The 18,650-nt window shown below is 41.5% G+C and overlaps 2 protein-coding genes across 3 annotated transcripts; both read left to right on the forward strand.

Annotated features, from left to right (window-relative positions):
* Nucleotides 1–1,567: 1,567 nt before the first annotated feature.
* On the forward strand, nt 1,568–9,168 carry LOC112220162 (MOB kinase activator 1B). Its single transcript, XM_024381843.2, has 6 exons — nt 1,568–1,861; nt 3,173–3,339; nt 4,101–4,194; nt 4,280–4,413; nt 6,157–6,320; nt 6,711–9,168. The coding sequence occupies exons 1-6, from the start codon at nt 1,848–1,850 to the stop codon at nt 6,786–6,788; spliced, it is 651 nt and encodes a 216-aa protein (XP_024237611.1). The 5' UTR covers nt 1,568–1,847; the 3' UTR covers nt 6,789–9,168.
* Nucleotides 9,169–9,954: 786 nt separating this feature from the next.
* LOC112220161 (deoxycytidine kinase) lies at nt 9,955–18,418 on the forward strand. 2 transcript variants are annotated; one of them, XM_024381842.2, is made up of 7 exons: nt 9,955–10,190; nt 10,578–10,693; nt 13,811–14,004; nt 15,569–15,716; nt 15,955–16,070; nt 17,331–17,430; nt 18,048–18,418. In XM_024381842.2, exons 1-7 carry the CDS (start codon nt 10,100–10,102, stop codon nt 18,183–18,185), a joined length of 903 nt encoding a protein of 300 aa, XP_024237610.1. In that variant the 5' UTR covers nt 9,955–10,099; the 3' UTR covers nt 18,186–18,418. The 2 variants fall into 2 exon arrangements, with proteins under 2 accessions (XP_024237610.1, XP_024237609.1); XM_024381841.2 differs by having other exon boundaries at nt 9,957–10,190; nt 18,071–18,418.
* The last annotated feature ends 232 nt before the right edge of the window (nt 18,419–18,650 follow it).

An 18,650-nucleotide genomic window follows, 5' to 3' on the forward strand; every position in this document is an offset into this window, starting at 1 on the left:
CGACACTTTTCTCAGAGGCGGCACGGAACATTTCAGAGTCCGTGTGATCAAAACAATCTTGAAGCATATATTCTGATTGGTCAGACTAACATTGAACAGTCCTTACCACAAGAGCTTCCTTCTTAATTTTCTGCCTATAGGTGGGGAGGAGCAGAATTGAAGTGTGATCTGACTTGCCAAAGGGAGGGCGGGGGAGGGCATTGTAGCCATTCCGGAAGGGAGAGTAGCAATGATCCAAAGTTATTGATGTGCATGTAGCACAGGAAATGTGTTGATAGAATTTTGGTAGAGTTTTCCTCCGATTTCCTTTATTAAAGTCCCCAGCTACAATAAATGTGGCCTCAGAATATGCGGTTTCCAGTTTGCACATAGTCCAGTGTAGTACCTTGAGCTCTGTGTGGTGTCGGCTTTGGGGAGATATACACGGCAGTGATGATGACTGAAGAAAATTCTCTCTGGAGGTAATGCGGTTGGGCATTTGATGGAGAGGAATTCCAGAACAAAAGGACCTGAGTTCATGTATGTTATCACACCATGTTTTGTTAATCATGAAACAAACCCTTCTCCCTTTCTTTTGACATTTTTGTCATTTAGCAGAGACACTCTTATCCAGAGTGCCTTGCTCAAGGGAACATCAACAGATTTTCATCTAGTCAGCTTGGGGACTCAAACCAGCGACCTTTCAGTTACTGACCTAATGCTCTTAATCACTAGGCTACCTACACCCACTAGCTTAACTCCCGGGGAGTTCTTTCTTCCTGTGCGATGGACGGAACACCCTGCTGGCTGAATGGACAGGGACAATATATCCGGCTTCTCTTAACAAGATGAGGGAGTCCGGGATTTCTTGGTTTCAGAACAGCTGCGAAGCGCAGATTGGTTGATCCGAGTGGTGCGTGCACGCAACATTCAAAAGGTCCTCATGTCGATGACAGAAAAAAGTCTAGAACAAGAAAAAATTGTAACGCTTCCCGAGTGGCGCAGCAGTCTAAGGCAATGCATCGCAGTGCTTGAGGCGTCACTACAGACCTGGGTTTGCGACCAGCACAATCGGTGCACAATTGGCCAAGCGTCATCTGGGTTAGGGGAGGGTTTGGCCAGCCGGGATATCCTTGTCCCATTGTGCTAGTGACTCCTTGTGGCGGGTTGGGCGCATGCATGATGACTTCAGTCGTGTTTCCTCCCATACATTGGTGCTGCTGGCTTCCAGGTTAAGTGAGCACTGTATCTAGTAGCAGTGTGGCTTGGCAGGGTTGTGTTTCGGAGGATTCATGGCTCTCGACCTTTGCTTCTCCTGAGTCCGTACAGGAGTTGCAGTGATGGGATTAGACTGTAACTACCAATTGAGGGTAAAAAGTACAAAAAAATTAAATACTGCAAAGTATATGGCAAGAAACAGAGCAACTGTGTCTGTTGGCGCTATCATGTCCAGAGAAAAATGATTCCACACTGCTCTCTGCTGGTGACAGTAGAGTACTATGAAACGTGAATGGGATTCTATCGCGAGAATTAATTTCCAAGTAGGGATCGTTGAAGTTTGCTGTAATCAAATGTGCTGTGCAGTTTAGCAGATCTCATAGTAATGCTAGTCAGTCATCCAGATAAGCAAACGTTTTGGGCGGTCGACTTTATAGCTTGGCTAGGTAGCTAGATGTTGCAGAGCTCGCTGATACAAAGCTACATTTTAGTCGTAGGACGAAGTTTTAGTTCAGGGTCCGCTTAAACAGTCCGTAATTTGGACCAGTTTGACAAGCCTGACACTGCACTGGAAGCATTTGTTTTGACTTCACTCTCTCTACACCGCGGTCTTACGAAGGCTTTACTTTAACGTTATAAAGAAGAGAAACATGAGCTTTCTATTGTGAGTATTCGTCTCCCACGTATTATTTTGTTCAATGTGCCTACCTTTTCAGGTTAACGTGTTAACATTAACATAGCCAGCCGTGAAAATGTTATAGGCTAACACATATAGCTAGGCTAACTACAACATGGAAATGCTAGCTAGCTGAGTGTATGTGGAGTGTACAGTAACGTTAGTTAGTTGGATAGATAGTTAGCTAGCTAGGTAGTTATCTACTTAGCTAGGTCTGTAGCCGAACGCTGAATTGTACTGTTAAATGCCACGATATCTAACTAGTTCAGCTAGCTAGCTAACGTTATAACAAATAGCTAGCTATTATTGTATATTGCAATAAAGTTGGCTAAATTTGCTATGACTGTCTCTCTAAATAATTAGCAAATGTGTGACATCATCACGGTAACCGGCGAACTAACGTTACATACAGTACATGTAAGCAAATGGGCCTTAGTTGTTAGCCAGCTACGTAGCTTATCTAGTTTGCTATGACTGAAAAGATACGTTTTGCAATCAGTGCTTTTTCTTTGACATAACATTGTCAAACACTGGAGTAAGTTCAATTCTTAATCAAATTGTTAACGTTACTAGCTGACTATCAAAGAGTACTTTGGCGGTAAAAAAAAAAATCAGAGGGTGTGTGAGGTCAGCTTTTGTTGAACAACATATTATATGCTCTTCTATTGTGTAACAATTTCTTTATTTTAAAGAAATGAGTAGCCTACTGTATCACTCCCTACTTCACTTCCCTTATCTCCCTGCCTGACACACACAAGTAACGTTAGCTAACAAAATAGCTACACGGACTATCTGAGTTGACCCTTGTATTTTATTCTTATTTTGCAGTCTCTATGAACACTCACAGGGCTGCACACTGACACACCAACACACATACAAACACCAACTCAACCATTTGCTCATACATACATAATATGCACATACATTTATACTGACTTTACACACATGCACACCCACTCACATACAAACATCATATCCTGATGCCTAGTCACCTTATCCCTATATATATATCTACCTCTATCGATTCAGTATCCCTAGACATTTTAAATATGGTATTTGAACTGACCCTGTATATAGAATGCTTGCTTACTATATCTTGTTCTTATTTTTTATATATTGTGTTATATTTTTGTTCTACCTTATGTTAATTTTAGTATTACATTGTTATTGACTACTGTATTGTTGGGGTTGGAGCTAGCAAGAAAGGCATTTCACTGTGCTTGTGTGCATGTGACATTTATAACTTGAAACACACACTTAGTCCAGTTCATTGTCTTTCCATTCTAATTTCTCCCACAGTGGCAATCGGTCGTCCAAGACCTTCAAGCCCAAGAAGAACATCCCGGAGGGATCTCATCAGTATGAGCTGCTGAAACATGCCGAGGCGACACTGGGCAGTGGGAACTTGCGCATGGCTGTCATGCTACCCGATGGGGAAGACTTAAACGAGTGGGTGGCAGTTAACAGTAAGGAACACATCCACTTCTCTATCCCCTTAACACCACTAACATAGTGTCAAATCTTGATCCCCTTCTAAGTCTCTACTCATTTTCAATAGCAGTCTGCAAGGCTGAGGAGTTAATTTCCAGTGAAGAATTGGGCCTAGTATCTGGGAAGAATTTTAACAAACTCCAGACCAGAAACTACATTGAATGTTGAACAGAGATGATTGTCCACCCCTGTCGGTGCTTTCTTTGCTGTCTCTGGTTTTCCACCAAGACGGATGACTCATCCAGCGGATGTCTCACTTCCTCTGGCACACACTGATGACCTAACCCAGTCATTCAGCGGACAAGCTGTCTGAGTTTCTGCTGTGAGATTAGCAAAAGGACGTCCAATTTGCTATTTCTCATGTCTCAGTATAGTAGGCAATGATGGTTTGACAGGTGGAACTTTCAGAGCTTTGCTCTTCTACTGACTTCAATGTGCATCGTAGGTCATATGTGTTTGAGAGAGGGATGCATGGTCGTCTCAAGCTAATCAGGGGCACTGAGCAAGATTTAATTTCTAGTAGTCTGCTTATCGGAGAGGCGACTCTGGAGGGCTGAATGATTGTGTGAGAGGGCTATTGTGTCCCCTATGTCTGCCAATACACTAGATCTGAGATCCAACACTAACTTTTATTTTCTTCTATATGAATGTTGTCTGGAGGATATAAATGCTCTGGATCTCAGCTCACATGCTCCTCAAAATGCCACATATCCTTGTTATTTCTTTACGTCCACAGCTGTAGATTTCTTCAACCAGATCAACATGCTTTATGGCACCATAACAGACTTCTGCACTGAAGAGAGCTGTCCTGTCATGTCTGCTGGGCCTAAGTAAGTGTGGGTGTGTGGACTTGCTTGCCTTTCTGCCTATGTCATAATAATACATTGCCATTCATGTAACTTTTTTTGTGTGTAGATATGAGTATCATTGGGCAGATGGAACCAACATCAAGAAACCGATCAAATGCTCAGCTCCCAAGTACATTGATTACCTAATGACCTGGGTGCAGGACCAGCTCGATGATGAGACACTCTTTCCATCTAAGATAGGTATGAGTTCATGTCCATCATGTTTCGCCATAACCATGTCTTTATTGCATTTCCAGTGAAGCGACACCATTTATCTTTAGTTGTTTTATACCCTGATACAGTGCCTTGCGAAAGTATTCGGCCCCCTTGAACTTTGCGACCTTTTGCCACATTTCAGGCTTCAAACATTAAGATATAAAACTGTATTTTTTTGTGAAGAATCAACAACAAGTGGGACACAATCATGAAGTGGAACGACATTTATTGGATATTTCAAACTTTTTTAACAAGTCAAAAATGGAAAAATTGGGCGTGCAAAATTATTCAGCCCCTTTACTTTCAGTGCAGCAAACTCTCTCCAGAAGTTCAGTGAGGATCTCTGAATGATCCAATGTTGACCTAAATGACTAATGATAAATACAATCAAGTCTACGTATAAATGCACCTGCACTGTGATAGTCTCAGAGGTCCGTTAAAAGCGCAGAGAGCATCATGAAGAACAAGGAACACACCAGGCAGGTCCGAGATACTGTTGTGAAGAAGTTTAAAGCCGGATTTGGATACAAAAAGATTTCCCAAGCTTTAAACATCCCAAGGAGCACTGTGCAAGCGATAATATTGAAATGGAAGGAGTATCAGACCACTGCAAATCTACCAAGACCTGGCCGTCCCTCTAAACTTTCAGCTCATACAAGGAGAAGACTGATCAGAGATGCAGCCAAGAGGCCCATGATCACTCTAGATTAACTGCAGAGATCTACAGCTGAGGTGGGAGACTCTGTCCATAGGACAACAATCAGTCGTATATTGCACAAATCTGGCCTTTTATGGAAGTGGCAAGAAGAAAGACATTTCTTAAAGATATCCATAAAAAGTGTTGTTTAAAGTTTGCAACAAGCCACCTGGGAGACACACCAAACATGTGGAAGAAGGTGCTCTGGTCAGATGAAACCAAAATTGAACTTTTTGGCAACAATGCAAAATGTTATGTTTGGTGTAAAAGCAACACAGTTTATCACCCTGAACACACCATCCCCACTGTCAAACATGGTGGTGGCAGCATCATGGTTTGGGCCTGCTTTTCTTCAGCAGGGACAGGGAAGATGGTTAAAATTGATGGGAAGATGGATGGAGCCAAATACAGGACCATTCTGGAAGAAAACCTGATGGAGTCTGCAAAAGACCTGAGACTGGGACGGAGATTTGTCTTCCAACAAGACAATGATCCAAAACATAAAGCAAAATCTACAATGGAATGGTTCAAAAATAAACATATCCAGGTGTTAGAATGGCCAAAGTCAAAGTCCAGACCTGAATCCAATCGAGAGTCTGTGGAAAGAACTGAAAACTGCTGTTCACAAATGCTCTCCATCCAACCTCACTGAGCTCGAGCTGTTTTGCAAGGAGGAATGGGAAAAAATTTCAGTCTCTCGATGTGCAAAACTGATAGAGACATACCCCAAGCGACTTACAGCTGTAATCGCAGCAAAAGGTGGCGCTACAAAGTATTAATTTAAGGGGGCTGAATAATTTTGCACGCCCAATTTTTCAGTTTTTGATTTGTTAAAAAAGTTTGGAATATCCAATAAATGTCGTTCCACTTCATGATTGTGTCCCACTTGTTGTTGATTCTTCACAAAAAAATACAGTTTTATATCTTTATGTTTGAAGCCTGAAATGTGGCAAAAGGTCGCAAAGTTCAAGGGGGCCGAATACTTTCGCAAGGCACTGTAAATCTATATACTTTGTACCTTTGCACTCAAGGTGTCCCGTTCAGACGGAACTTTATGTCTGTGGCCAAGACAATCCTGAAACGCCTGTTCAGGGTCTACGCCCACATCTACCACCAACACTTTGACTCTGTAATGCAGCTGCAGGAGGAGGCCCACCTCAACACCTCCTTCAAACACTTCATCTTCTTTGTTCAGGTACTGGACCGGAGCCCACTATCAATGTAGTCTGGTTCCCAAGGCTATTATTTCAGCAGTAGGCTACATTGGTAATGGTGTAGTTCTGGCAAGGCTACATTTAAAAGTTAAAGATGGAAATACCTGGTTACCAGTCTTTTTATATCTGCTTCAGCTAGCTCATTTGATGTTGACTCAAACAGTGGCAGCCAGGCTATCCTCAGTGTATGCGACCAAGAACTAGAGGCAATGACCCTTTTTACAGCAGGACTGAGACATAAAGATGGTAGCACTTGATTGGGTTTATGTAGCGCTTTTCCAGATGTTCAAAGTGCTTTACAATCTACAGTGTATCCATCGCCAATCTGTAGCAATCGCCTGCTTTAATCCAGGTCTTCCTGTCTCTTTCAGGAGTTTAACTTGATTGACAGGAAAGAGCTGGTGCCACTCCAGGAGCTGATTGATAAACTGACCACCAAGGACAGATAAACCCAGACTGACTTATCCTTTTAACTCTATGGTAGTCTACTATTATTTTTGCACAGATGTCCCTTCTACCCTGCCCTGCACTGGCTATGTGTATACAGCATACGCTAACTTTGGGGAAATGTTCTCAAGAAAGCCAGGTAAGTAAGGAAAAGTCTTACACTGTCATAGGCAAAGGGGTTAGACTATGAGGGAGTACTATACTACTGTCTGAGCTGGGGTTAGACTATGAGGGAGTACTAGACTACTGTCTGAGCTGGTATGTGCTCATTATGGTTGCATTAATTTGGACCGATCCCCAAAACTGAAATCACTGGTATTTATTAGCTTCCTCTATTTGGTGTATATTTATCAGATGCTTCTACAAAACCTACCACTATAGTTGGCACCTTCATAGATAGAGGCTATGTCAGAAATAAAGGACTACATAATTATTGTACAAATATTTTAGCATATTGGTCACATTGGTGATAACTGCAACAAAACTCCTTACGTTAGGTTGAAGAAATGACCCCATTGCCTAGTCTTGATATAATAAGATGACTGGATTAAATGGCTTGTGGGCTAACCAAAACCCCAATAGAGTTCACATAACTCGCCAAACAAGAGTTGATATATAATCCATCAAACATCCATTGATAAACTGTAAACAGAGTTGGTATAATCCATCAAACAGTGTTGATATTTTGAAGTGCCTGATTTATGGTTCATGCTTAGCCTCGTACTACCATCCTCATCTTGTGAGCCTACATAAATATGTCAGTGAAGGCAAACATATTTATGTAAGCTTGCGAGTTCAGGATGGTAGTACGAGGCTAGTTCACACTCACTCTCCCACAGAACAACAAAGGAAGTGCACAACATTCTGGTGGCTACAAAGGGAACATTTGCCCTTACTGGCTTTCTCTGAGATTCCCATTGTAGTGTTACTTTATGTTGCTATAAAAGAGAATCTTTAATATGAATGGAGACATTTAAATCTGAGGTTTGGGTCCATGTTTTAATTTGCCTCAACATATGGTCATTTTTTGTTGTTTGTTTTCAAGTCAGGTCTAGATACGACTACAGTAGTTTAAACTGTTACAATACCAGTAATGGCAAAAGCTGTATTTGATGGGCCACATACAGTATACAAGTAAAATCTTTTCTTTGAGGCCAAGAGCACTGTAGTTATAGCCATGTCCCAGATCTGTTTCTGCTCTTGCCTTCTCCATTGCTGTCATTGTCAAGTCAAACCGGTTCGGCATGACAATCAGTGACCGAGAGTTGGCATGATAGCACAAACAGACTGGTACTCAGGCTACCATAGTTACTGTACTTTTATAAACAAAGATGGGGTGTTCCCTTGCCCTTTGTCTTACCAGCCATGAAGCACTTTGAACAGTTTCCTGACCTCTTTGCCTGAATGTTTTTCCTTTACGGCAAGCAAATATGCTGTCTCTTCTCTTTTAGAAACTACTGAACTACGTCATTTAGGCTCTGTTGCATTATCTTCCCATATAATGTTACTAAAGTGATGAGCCACGTAGTAAACTATAACAGCACATTCAGTACTATCAGCGTATGCTTCTTTCAATAGTGTGATTTCCTATGCCTTTTGTAAGTTCTGTTGAGTAATGTATTGCTGTGCTGCAGAGGGATGGAATCCAAAATGAAAATGTTTACTATGCAATAATGGTCATGCCACTCTTCAAAATATAAACAATTTACTATTTCCATTCATACAGATGGGAGGAGCAAATGCTTTTCTTTCTGTGTGTGTTATTCAGAGGTAGTGGTGATTTAAAGTGATAGATATTGGTACTGAGACACGTTGCTGTTATAGGACTTAACTATAGACCTACTACTATAGTATGCAGTAAGACATGAGTACAATGGAATATATTTAAATGCCATTTTATACTATCTTTTCAGGAAGATTTGATATGGAGATGCAACTAACTTCTGCTATGAAATCCATACTGTAAATACAACAATGACAAGATTTTGCTTTATCATATTTTGGTAGCTGGAAAGTCTATATTAAAGAATGTTATTAGGTCTCTTTTTAGAGGTTGTTTCTTTTCCCCCTTTTCCACCATGTCATATTTCCTTCTTACTTATATCAATGTGTTATTTTGACATAGCTTTAGAAAATTAACATGATTGTGTTGATCAGAAGGTGGTAAAGTAACAAAGCCATCTGCCATGCTTCTCTGAGAACCAGAAAATGCTTGTTCATCACATGCAAAATTTGATCCCCTGTCTGTATATTCCCCTTGCTGTAAGAGTATATTCTGATGACTGAGTTGTAAATATGAATTGGCTAAGGGTGATGAAAGTTACTGAACTGTACAATACTGAATGCTGTTTAGGATGGAAATAAAGGTGTTCTTTGATCAGATTATCTTTGTCTACATTTTGTGGGAAATAAAGTAGCCTAAACCGATTGTCTTGAGTCTCACTTCTCTGGAGAAGAATGTAGACCTGTAGTTTATGGCTCGTGATGATAAAATCATATTGATCAACCTGCTCCAGCAGGTGTATCTCACTGATCATCCCTAAAGCCAACACCTCATTTGGCTACCTTTCGTTCCAGTTCTCTGCTGCCTGTGACTGGAACGAATTGCAAAAATCGCTGAAGTTGGAGACTTATCTCCCTCACCAACTTCAAACATCTGCTATCTGAGCAGCTAACCGATCGCTGCAGCTGTACATAGTCTATCGGTAAATAGCCCACCCAATTGACCTACCTCATCTCCATACTGTTTATATTTATTTACTTTTCTGCTCTTTTGCACGCCAGTATCTCTACCTGTACTTGACCTTCTGATCATTTATCACTCCAGTGTTAATCTGCAAAATTGTAATTATTCGCCTACCTCATGCCTTTTGCACACAATGTATATAGACTATATATTTTCTACTGTGTTATTGACTTGTTAATTGTTTACTCCATGTGTAACTCTGTGTTGTCTGTTCACACTGCTATGCTTTATCTTGGCCAGGTCGCAGTTGTAAATGAGAACTTGTTCTCAACTAGCCTACCTGGTTAAATAAAATAAATAAAATATCCGTTGAATAGGGTCGTTATAACCAGTGGCGCAACAAACAGTAAAATAGTAGGTGGGGCGATCTCCCTCCTACCACGGACCTGAGGAAACTCCCATGATAGGCTGCTTACAGTGTGACTAAGCTGTTGCCGCCAGTTTCAGCCACAACGCGCCTTCTGAACCAATTGCATCTGAATTGAAGATACTACAGTCCAGACAGCTGAAACGAAACCTTCGAGTTCAAGACAAATAGACCACATATCTAAAAAATAAAATAAAAATATGTCCCCCACGCCGCCGAAGAGAGCAGGTCCTAGTCTCTTAAACGACACTATGGACAAGACCAAACGAATTTCAATAGAAGGCAACATTGGTAAGTAACGCTAGTTTAAACTGGTCACCAACTTGGATGTAGGATTGCTAAAAGTAATACAATTGCTATACTGTCCCTAGCTAGCTCGTAACTAAAACGTTTAACTATAGAGCGTGCCTTGTCGCTAGCGTTGATTAAATAAAATAATGTAACGTTAGCTAGCTGATGCGCAGGATAAGTAATGGTTAAAAAGAAATCACTATGACAATGTGTTTAATGTCACGCACCAAGGCTTCCGTGATATTCTAGTTAGAAATGTAGTCACAATACTGTAGTTATTTTCAACTGAAATGTCCTTAAAGATTGTAAATAGATATTGATATGGTTGAACTTGAAATTGTATAGCAGTCGGAGAAATGGAAACTGACTTCAGTATCATTTCCGCAGCGGCGGGCAAATCTACATTCGTGCGCCTTCTGGAAGAGCAGAGCAAAGACTGGGAAGTAGTGCCCGAACCCATCGCCAGGTGGTGCAATGTACAAACACAACACAGCGAGTTTGAGGTACAGTATGCTTATCTGACCGAACTTTCACCCATCCCTCAAATGAGTTTGACCTGTGATTAATGAACACACACAGACGGTATACATACTAACCCATGCAAAGAGTTCAACTTCAGATGGTAAGATCGGCCACTACTTGCATGTCTCATGCATACATGTCTGGATCAGGGCTGAATATTTCTGACCTATAGATAAGTGGAAGAGAGTGTTATTTATCCGCTCTCTCCCTAGTGGTTTAAAGTTCTATCCAGTTACTAACTCCAGGAACTCATCAGAAATTAGATTAGGTATCCGTCCCAAATGGCACCCTATTCCCTATGTAGTGCTCTACTTTTGACCAGGGCCCATAGTGCTGTAGTCGTGTAAGTAGTGTACAATTTAGGGAATAGGGTGCCATTTTGAACGTAACCTAGATAACATTCATCCCTGGAGGAATGAACTGATGAAACCAGTCAGAGTGGAACCCTGAATGTTGTCATAATGGGACAGCTGCTAGTAAGGATCTAGTCAGGGTGTATGGCAGGGGTAAGCAAACCTCTTCCCGGAATGCCACAGGTAATGCAGGGTATTGTTCTAACTAGGTACCACACCTGACCAACTGGGCTCATTGATCAGTTTGATGATTCAACAGTAAATTTAACAGTTCTGGTGCCTGCGTCACTCCAGAACCAGGGTTGCCTACCCCTGGTGTACGGATATTTAAAATGTAATTGTTGTGTCGATACATATTTTTCTGTGTGTGTGATAGCTCTGTGGCATGATAGACAGCTCTGTGTCATGCCTGCCCTTAGTATGACAGTGTGCATTGAGTGTTTGGGTTGGGGTTATTGAGATGTTAATACCTTCATACCGTTCCTGTATCATACCGGAGTATACAGTATTACCGGCAGTGCATACAAGGGGCGCTATTTCTTTCCAAATGTATTTATTTACCGTGGGCAGATTCTCTGCTGTAACCTAGAAGTGTGATCTTGTAAGCTAGCCACATATCTAGCAAGTTAGCAAACCAAGTGCATAGCTGGATTCCTGAGCTGGAGATAATTTATTTGGCACATCGTAGATAGTTAAAGTGGCAATATGTAACTTTTTGGGTGACTTGACCAAATTCACATAGAAATATGAGTTATAGACCTATTATTCTACTTGAAAGCAAGTCTAAGAAGCGGTAGATCTGTTCTATGTGCGCTATTTCTATACTCCCCATTCTTAAGTTTTGTTTTTGTATCTTTTACTCTCTGGTTTGTACACCAGCTTCAAACAGCTGAAACAACAATATTATTAGTTATTGAAAGTATATTTCACAGCGGTTTGGATGGTACAATGATTCCTCTACACTATACTATCTTATTTTGTCACATAAACTGAAATTAGGCTAACTATTTGAGTTTTAGCAACAAGGAATTGGCGGTGCAACTTTAACTTATAGTTAGTTCTAAGCGTTGGCATAGTACGCAACCCCACAGCCAATTATTGTTATTTAATTATTATTATTATTTACGGTATTCTAAATCCCCCTGTATACGGTACATACTGTCCTAGTCTAGTGTGTGTGTACAGTATGTGCTGTGTTTAGAATAATACAGCAGCTGCCATCTGTCCCACTCTGCACTGGTCAGTGTCTGTTCGAATAGACACCCAGGGGAAAGATGGCCCCCACCCTGAACAGCTGAGTATGGCGACGGGGCAGGGCACCACTACTGATCACCACTACACCCTGGCTGCCCCACCCAACATACATCACCCCACCACAATCTTCAGTTCAATCATGTCAAATATGTCTGTCCTACTATTTCAGTTTCTCACTCTACATAGTCAGCTGGGTTTGTCCACTGTAATATCAAGAGGTATTCTGACATTATTGTTACACCACATGGTGAATAAGTACTATGCCCATCCCCAACACTCTCCCACCACCATTAGAATCAGACACGCTACCTTTGGATGTTTTCATTGAGAAATACCAGTGGTGTACAGTACTTAAGTAAAATATATTTTAAAGTACTTCTGAAGTAGTTTTTTGGGGTATCTGTACTTTACTTTACTATTTATATTTTTGACAACTTTTACTTTACAACATTCCTAATTAAAATGATGTACTTTTTTACTACATACATTTTGAATGCTTAGCAGGACAGAAAAATTGTCAAATTCATGCACTTATCAAGAGAACATCCCTGGTCATCCCTACTGCCTCTGATCTGGCTGACTCGCTAAACACACATGCTTCGTTTGTAAATTATGTTGGAGTGTGCTACTGCCTATCCGTAAATAAATAAAAAACTAGAAAATGGTGCCATCTGGCTTGCTTAATATAAGGAATTTGAAATTATTTATACTTTTACTTATAGTTTTAAGTATAATATTTTAGCAATTACATAGAATTTTGATAACTAACTATGTTTAAAACCAAATACTTTTAGACTTTTTCTCAAGTAGTATTTTACTGGGTGACTTTCTCTTTTACTTGAGTCATTTTCTATTAAGGTATCTTTACTTTTACTGAAGTATGACAATTGGGTACTTTTTCCACCACTGGAAATGGCTACTAAAGTTCTACACTGACCACACCCATGCCGAAATTGAAGAGAGGTTTTGAATGATGAGTTATGTGTGCAGTGACCAAACTGGAAACACATTATCCGGTGGTCAGATTGGACCACCTAACCAACCACACACACACATACACACCAGTGGAGGCTGCTGAGGGTAGGACGGCTCATAATAATTGCTGGAACGGTGCAATTGGAATGGATTCAACACATGGAAACCATTTGTTTAATGTATTTGATACCCTTCCACTTATTCCGCTTCAGCCATTACCACAAGCCCTTTCTCCCGGATAAAGGTGCCACCAACCTCCTGTGATACACACACACACACAGAGCCTTGCACCACTCTCTGTTCACTCAGTAGGGGTTAGCCTACAGCGCGATGCTACAGAATATACACACACACACATAATACAATATATCTGTGATAACTCTTTGATTATAACTGTATTGCTGTGGTATTTCTGTGGTTGGTATTCTTTGATGTGCAAGGGTATACAGTACATTTAATGGTATTGTATCTCTCTTAGCCTCAGTATTAATCCCACCTTCTCCTCTTTGTCCCCAGGAGCTGACCATGTCCCAGAAGAGTGGTAGTAACGTGCTGCAGATGATGTATGAGAAGCCAGAGAGATGGGCCTACACCTTCCAGACCTACGCTTGCATGAGCAGGGTCCGCGCCCAGATGAAATCCACCAATGGGAAGCTCAGAGAGGCAGAGAACCCTGTGCAGTTCTTCGAGCGCTCCGTCTACAGTGACAGGTATGGATGAACAGGACATCTCACCAGGAGAGTCAACCTTGGTAACGTTACATGTCATCTTAGATTGGATGCCAAGGATAGGGTCTAAGATATGATAGCAAGGATAGGGTTTAGAGTTCTATAACCAAGGAAGTAGTTCTCTAACATTGCTTCTAAACACACCACTCTCATATGTCCTTTGTTGTTGTTGTTGTCTGTTTCCAGGAACATCTTTGTTGTTGTGTCTGTGTCCAGGAACATCTTTGTTGTTGGTGTCATTGTCCAGGAACCTCTTTGTTGTTGTTGTGTCTGTGTCCAGGAACATCTTTGTTGTTGTTGTGTCTGTGTCCAGGAACATCTTTGTTGTTGTTGTGTCTGTGTCAAGGAACATCTTTGTTGTTGTTGTGTCTGTGTCCAGGAACATCTTTGTTGTTGTTGTGTCTGTGTCCAGGAACATCTTTGTTGTGTCTGTGTCCAGGAACATCTTTGTTGTTGTTGTGTCTGTGTCCAGGAACATCTTTGTTGTGTCTGTGTCCAGTAACAGCTTTGTTGTTGTGTCTGTGTCCAGGAACATCTTTGTTGTTGTTGTGTCTGTGTCCAGGAACATCTTTGTTGTTGTTGTGTCTGTGTCCAGTAACAGCTTTGTTGTTGTGTCTGTGTCCAGGAACAGCTTTGTTGGTGTGTCTGTGTCCAGGAACATCTTTGTTGTTGTTGTGTCTGTGTCCAGGAACATCTTTGTTGTTGTTGTGTCTGTGTCCAGGAACATCTTTGTTGTTGTTGTGTCTGTGTCCAGGAACATCTTTGTTGTTGTTGTGTCTGTGTCCAGTAACATCTTTGTTGTTGTTGTGTCTGTGTCCAGGAACATCTTTGTTGTTGTTGTGTCTGTGTCCAGGAACAGCTTTGTTGTTGTTGTCTGTGTCCAGGAACAGCCTTGTTGTGTCTGTGTCCAGGAACATCTTTGTTGTTGTTGTGTCTGTGTCCAGGAACAGCCTTGTTGTTGTTGTGTCTGTGTCCAGGAACAGCTTTGTTGTGTCTGTGTCCAGGAACATCTTTGTTGTGTCTGTGTCCAGGAACAGCCTTGTTGTGTCTGTGTCCAGGAACATCTTTGTTGTGTCTGTGTCCAGGAACAGCCTTGTTGTTGTTGTGTCTGTGTCCAGGAACAGCCTTGTTGTTGTTGTGTCTGTGTCCAGGAACATCTTTGTTGTGTCTGTGTCCAGGAACAGCCTTGTTGTTGTTGTGTCTGTGTCCAGGAACAGCCTTGTTGTGTCTGTGTCCAGGAACATTTTTGTTGTGTCTGTGTCCAGGAACAGCTTTGTTGTGTCTGTGTCCAGGAACAGCTTTGTTGTGTCTGTGTCCAGGAACAGCCTTGTTGTTGTTGTGTCTGTGTCCAGTAACAGCTTTGTTGTGTCTGTGTCGGTCATTTAGCAGATGCTCGTATCAAGAGAAACTTACAGTAGTGAGTGCATACATTTTCTTACCTTTTTCATACTGGTCCCCCGTGGGAATCGAACCCACAATCCTGACATTGCAAGCGCCATGCTCTACGGGAAATCAGGTACATTTTTGTTGTTGGGTCTGTTTCCAGGTACATCTTTGCGGCAAACCTGTATGAGAGTGAGTGTCTGAACGAGACAGAGTGGTCCATCTACCAGGACTGGCACGGCTGGCTCCATAAACAGTTTGGAAAACACATCGAGCTGGATGGCATCATCTACCTCCGAGCCGCACCAGAGGTCAGCAACTAATTTGACCTCACTACATGTTCATCAGGAACTTACCGTACAAAACATTTAAATGACATTGTAGTCGATTATATAGTGTAGCCTATTGTTGTTTAATGTACTGGAATACACCTCATGCTAAAAAGAAAATAAAAACATTAAATTAAGGTACACTATACCTGTGTGGTAACAATGTAATTACACTGGTCCTTGTGTGTGTGTGTGTGTGTGTGTGTGTGTGTGTGTGTAGAGATGCATGGAGAGGCTGCATCGGAGAGGCAGAGAGGAGGAGCAGGGCATTCCACTGGAGTACCTGGAGAAACTTCACTTCAAACATGAGAGCTGGCTGCAGCAAAAAACCATGTGGTGAGAGGGAGGAAGGGAGGGACTGTTGGTGGTATTGTGAGGGAGGAAGGGAGTGTTGGTGTTGGAAGGGAGTGTTGGTGTTGTGAGGGAGGGAGGAAGGGAGTGGGTTGAGGCAGGGATGTGTGTCTGTGCATGTGTGTGTAGGAGCATTAAATAAAAGCTTAAACCTTTACATTTTATAGATGGATGTAACCTCGTATCCAGGCTATTGCGCACATCACATGTAAGACTGGGATATCAACCACTCAAAGTTGGCCTTAGTGGAAGTGACCATAACATTTTATGGGAGTGATCTAGTGAGTAAAGTAAATGTCATCGTTTAATTTGAGGGAATCACACGACTGAGTCGTGGCTCTGTGCTTGTGGTGTGATAGTGTACGGGGGAGGGTTAGGGGGAAGGGGCTGTGGGACATGATTGGCTGGTAGATAAAACCAATTAATCTCTATTGGCTAGCGAAGGCCAAGTTTGATGTGTTGGTCCACCAGACTTCATGCATTTGGGTGGAAGTGTGGGAACAAGATTAAGGTGGACGAGACAGGAAACAGGCTTGTTTCTGAGGTCTATTGTGAGCTGTGAATTTCCTTACAAAGATGGATGTCTTCCCTTACAAAGCCATTTCTGCTTAAACCCTCAGTTGCTTTTTTTACAACAGAAGCCTCCCCACTGCTTGTGTTGTGAGAGAGAAAAAATAGAGTTTGAACAAAAGCATTGGTTTTGGCCCAGCCATAGCCGCTGGGCTGGCTTGGGGATATGAGGGACAATGAAGGTCATTAGAGTTGGTGGGATTTAGCGCAAAAACGCACCTTTCCCCAAGCCCAGTCCAGCGGCTATGGCTGGACAAAACCCACATGTTTTCGTTCAAACAAATAAATGTATCTCTCACAACACAAGCAGTGGGGCGGCTTCTGTGGGGAAAAGAAATTGCAGATCAGGGCTCAGATCCGCAGTTGTTTTTCACAGCAGAAGCTGCCCCAATGCTTTTGTTGTGAGAGTGAAGAAATAAAGTAGGGCTGGGCCAAACCCCTGTTTTTCCATCAAACTCTATTTTTTCTCTCTCAACACAAGCAGCTTCTGTTGTGAAAAGCAACTGCAGATCCAGGCTTTAAAGGAAATAACCTTTAAATAACAAGGAAACAACCATTAAGAAGCCTGACCTGAGTAAAAAATATGTAGTTTATTGCATAAGCGGTGTGTGTGTGTGTGTCTTGCGTTGTTGTCACTAACTGTATGTCCCATTCCCTCTTGGCCCTGACCCACAGCATGGAGTATAAGTATTTGAATAACGTGCCCATTCTGACGCTAGATGTTAACGAAGATTTCAAAGTTGACCAGGTCAAGGGTGCGGACATGGTGGAAAAGGTAAGAATACAGCCAATTTGTTTTTCATGGAAATTGGTACTTATTTTTAATGCAGCAGTGTCTTCAGAGGTATCTAGATGTGACTATATTTAGCTGGTATTTTTGAAACATGCTGTTTGGAGGGTAGTAGTGAAAAACATCCTGTTATCACTGACTACAGTTGAATTATTAGTAGAGGGATGTTGATAAAGATACGCACCCAGACACACACACACTCAACGTTTAATTTATGGAAATGAGGCCTGAAGAGCTGCTAATGTAGCCATTGAATGTTGAGGGTAAACACAGATGCTACAACTGATATCAAAAAAGACATTAGTAAAACACACACACATTGAGGTAAATTGTTCCTGCACTTCCTGTCCAGTGGTAGTACTGTCATCCTCTCGCACGTCTAAGCTTTGCGCCATATTGTGTCCACATCAAATGTTTAGACTGACCTGACACACCAATTACATTGACGCTAATCCATATTCATCAAATCAAATTGTATTTGTCACATACACATGGTCATGATGTGCTAACAGCTTGTTGTGTGCTAACAGCTTGTTGTGTGCGAACAGCTTGTTGTGTGCGAACAGCTTGTTGTGTGCTAACAGCTTGTTGTGTGCTAACAGCTTGTTGTGTGCTTTTCATCCAGGTCAAAGAGTTTCTCAGTACCTTGTAAACATCAGCTGATGACCATCACATCCTGCACTGAAGGAGAGCCAGTGAGGAGACATGTGGAACCTGACACGCTTTTTTGTAATGAATGATTTTGATTATTTGTATATATTATTTTTAAAGAATTTTAAATGTATCGCACTGCATGGGTACTATAATGATTTTGTATAGCTTGGTTTCACTTTCATGGCGTGTGGTGTTGTTATTTAAGCAATATGAACGAGACGGGGAGAAAACATTGATATGTATTTCATCATTGGTAATCATTTGGACGGTTTAATGAAAACCTAAAATAAAATAGGCCTGCCAGTATGAGGGAACCTAAGGACATTTGTGTGATTCTTGTGGAAACAAAAAGTCCCTGTAAACCCTACCTGAAGTGCTGTGCATAGCATATGCCCAGAAGATGGAGCTATACTCAACTAATATATGGAGGGTCAGTGTAAGCTCAGCAAACAGCCTATAATCTACAATATAAAATAGGTTGTCACAGGTGAAAAGGTGTACTTGTAAGATAAACCTTTCATGTGCATGAAATATACAGGTAACTGCCAAAA

The sequence above is a fragment of the Oncorhynchus tshawytscha genome, linkage group LG20 (assembly GCF_018296145.1).
Source record: "Oncorhynchus tshawytscha isolate Ot180627B linkage group LG20, Otsh_v2.0, whole genome shotgun sequence".
NCBI classification, from domain to species: domain Eukaryota; kingdom Metazoa; phylum Chordata; class Actinopteri; order Salmoniformes; family Salmonidae; genus Oncorhynchus; species Oncorhynchus tshawytscha.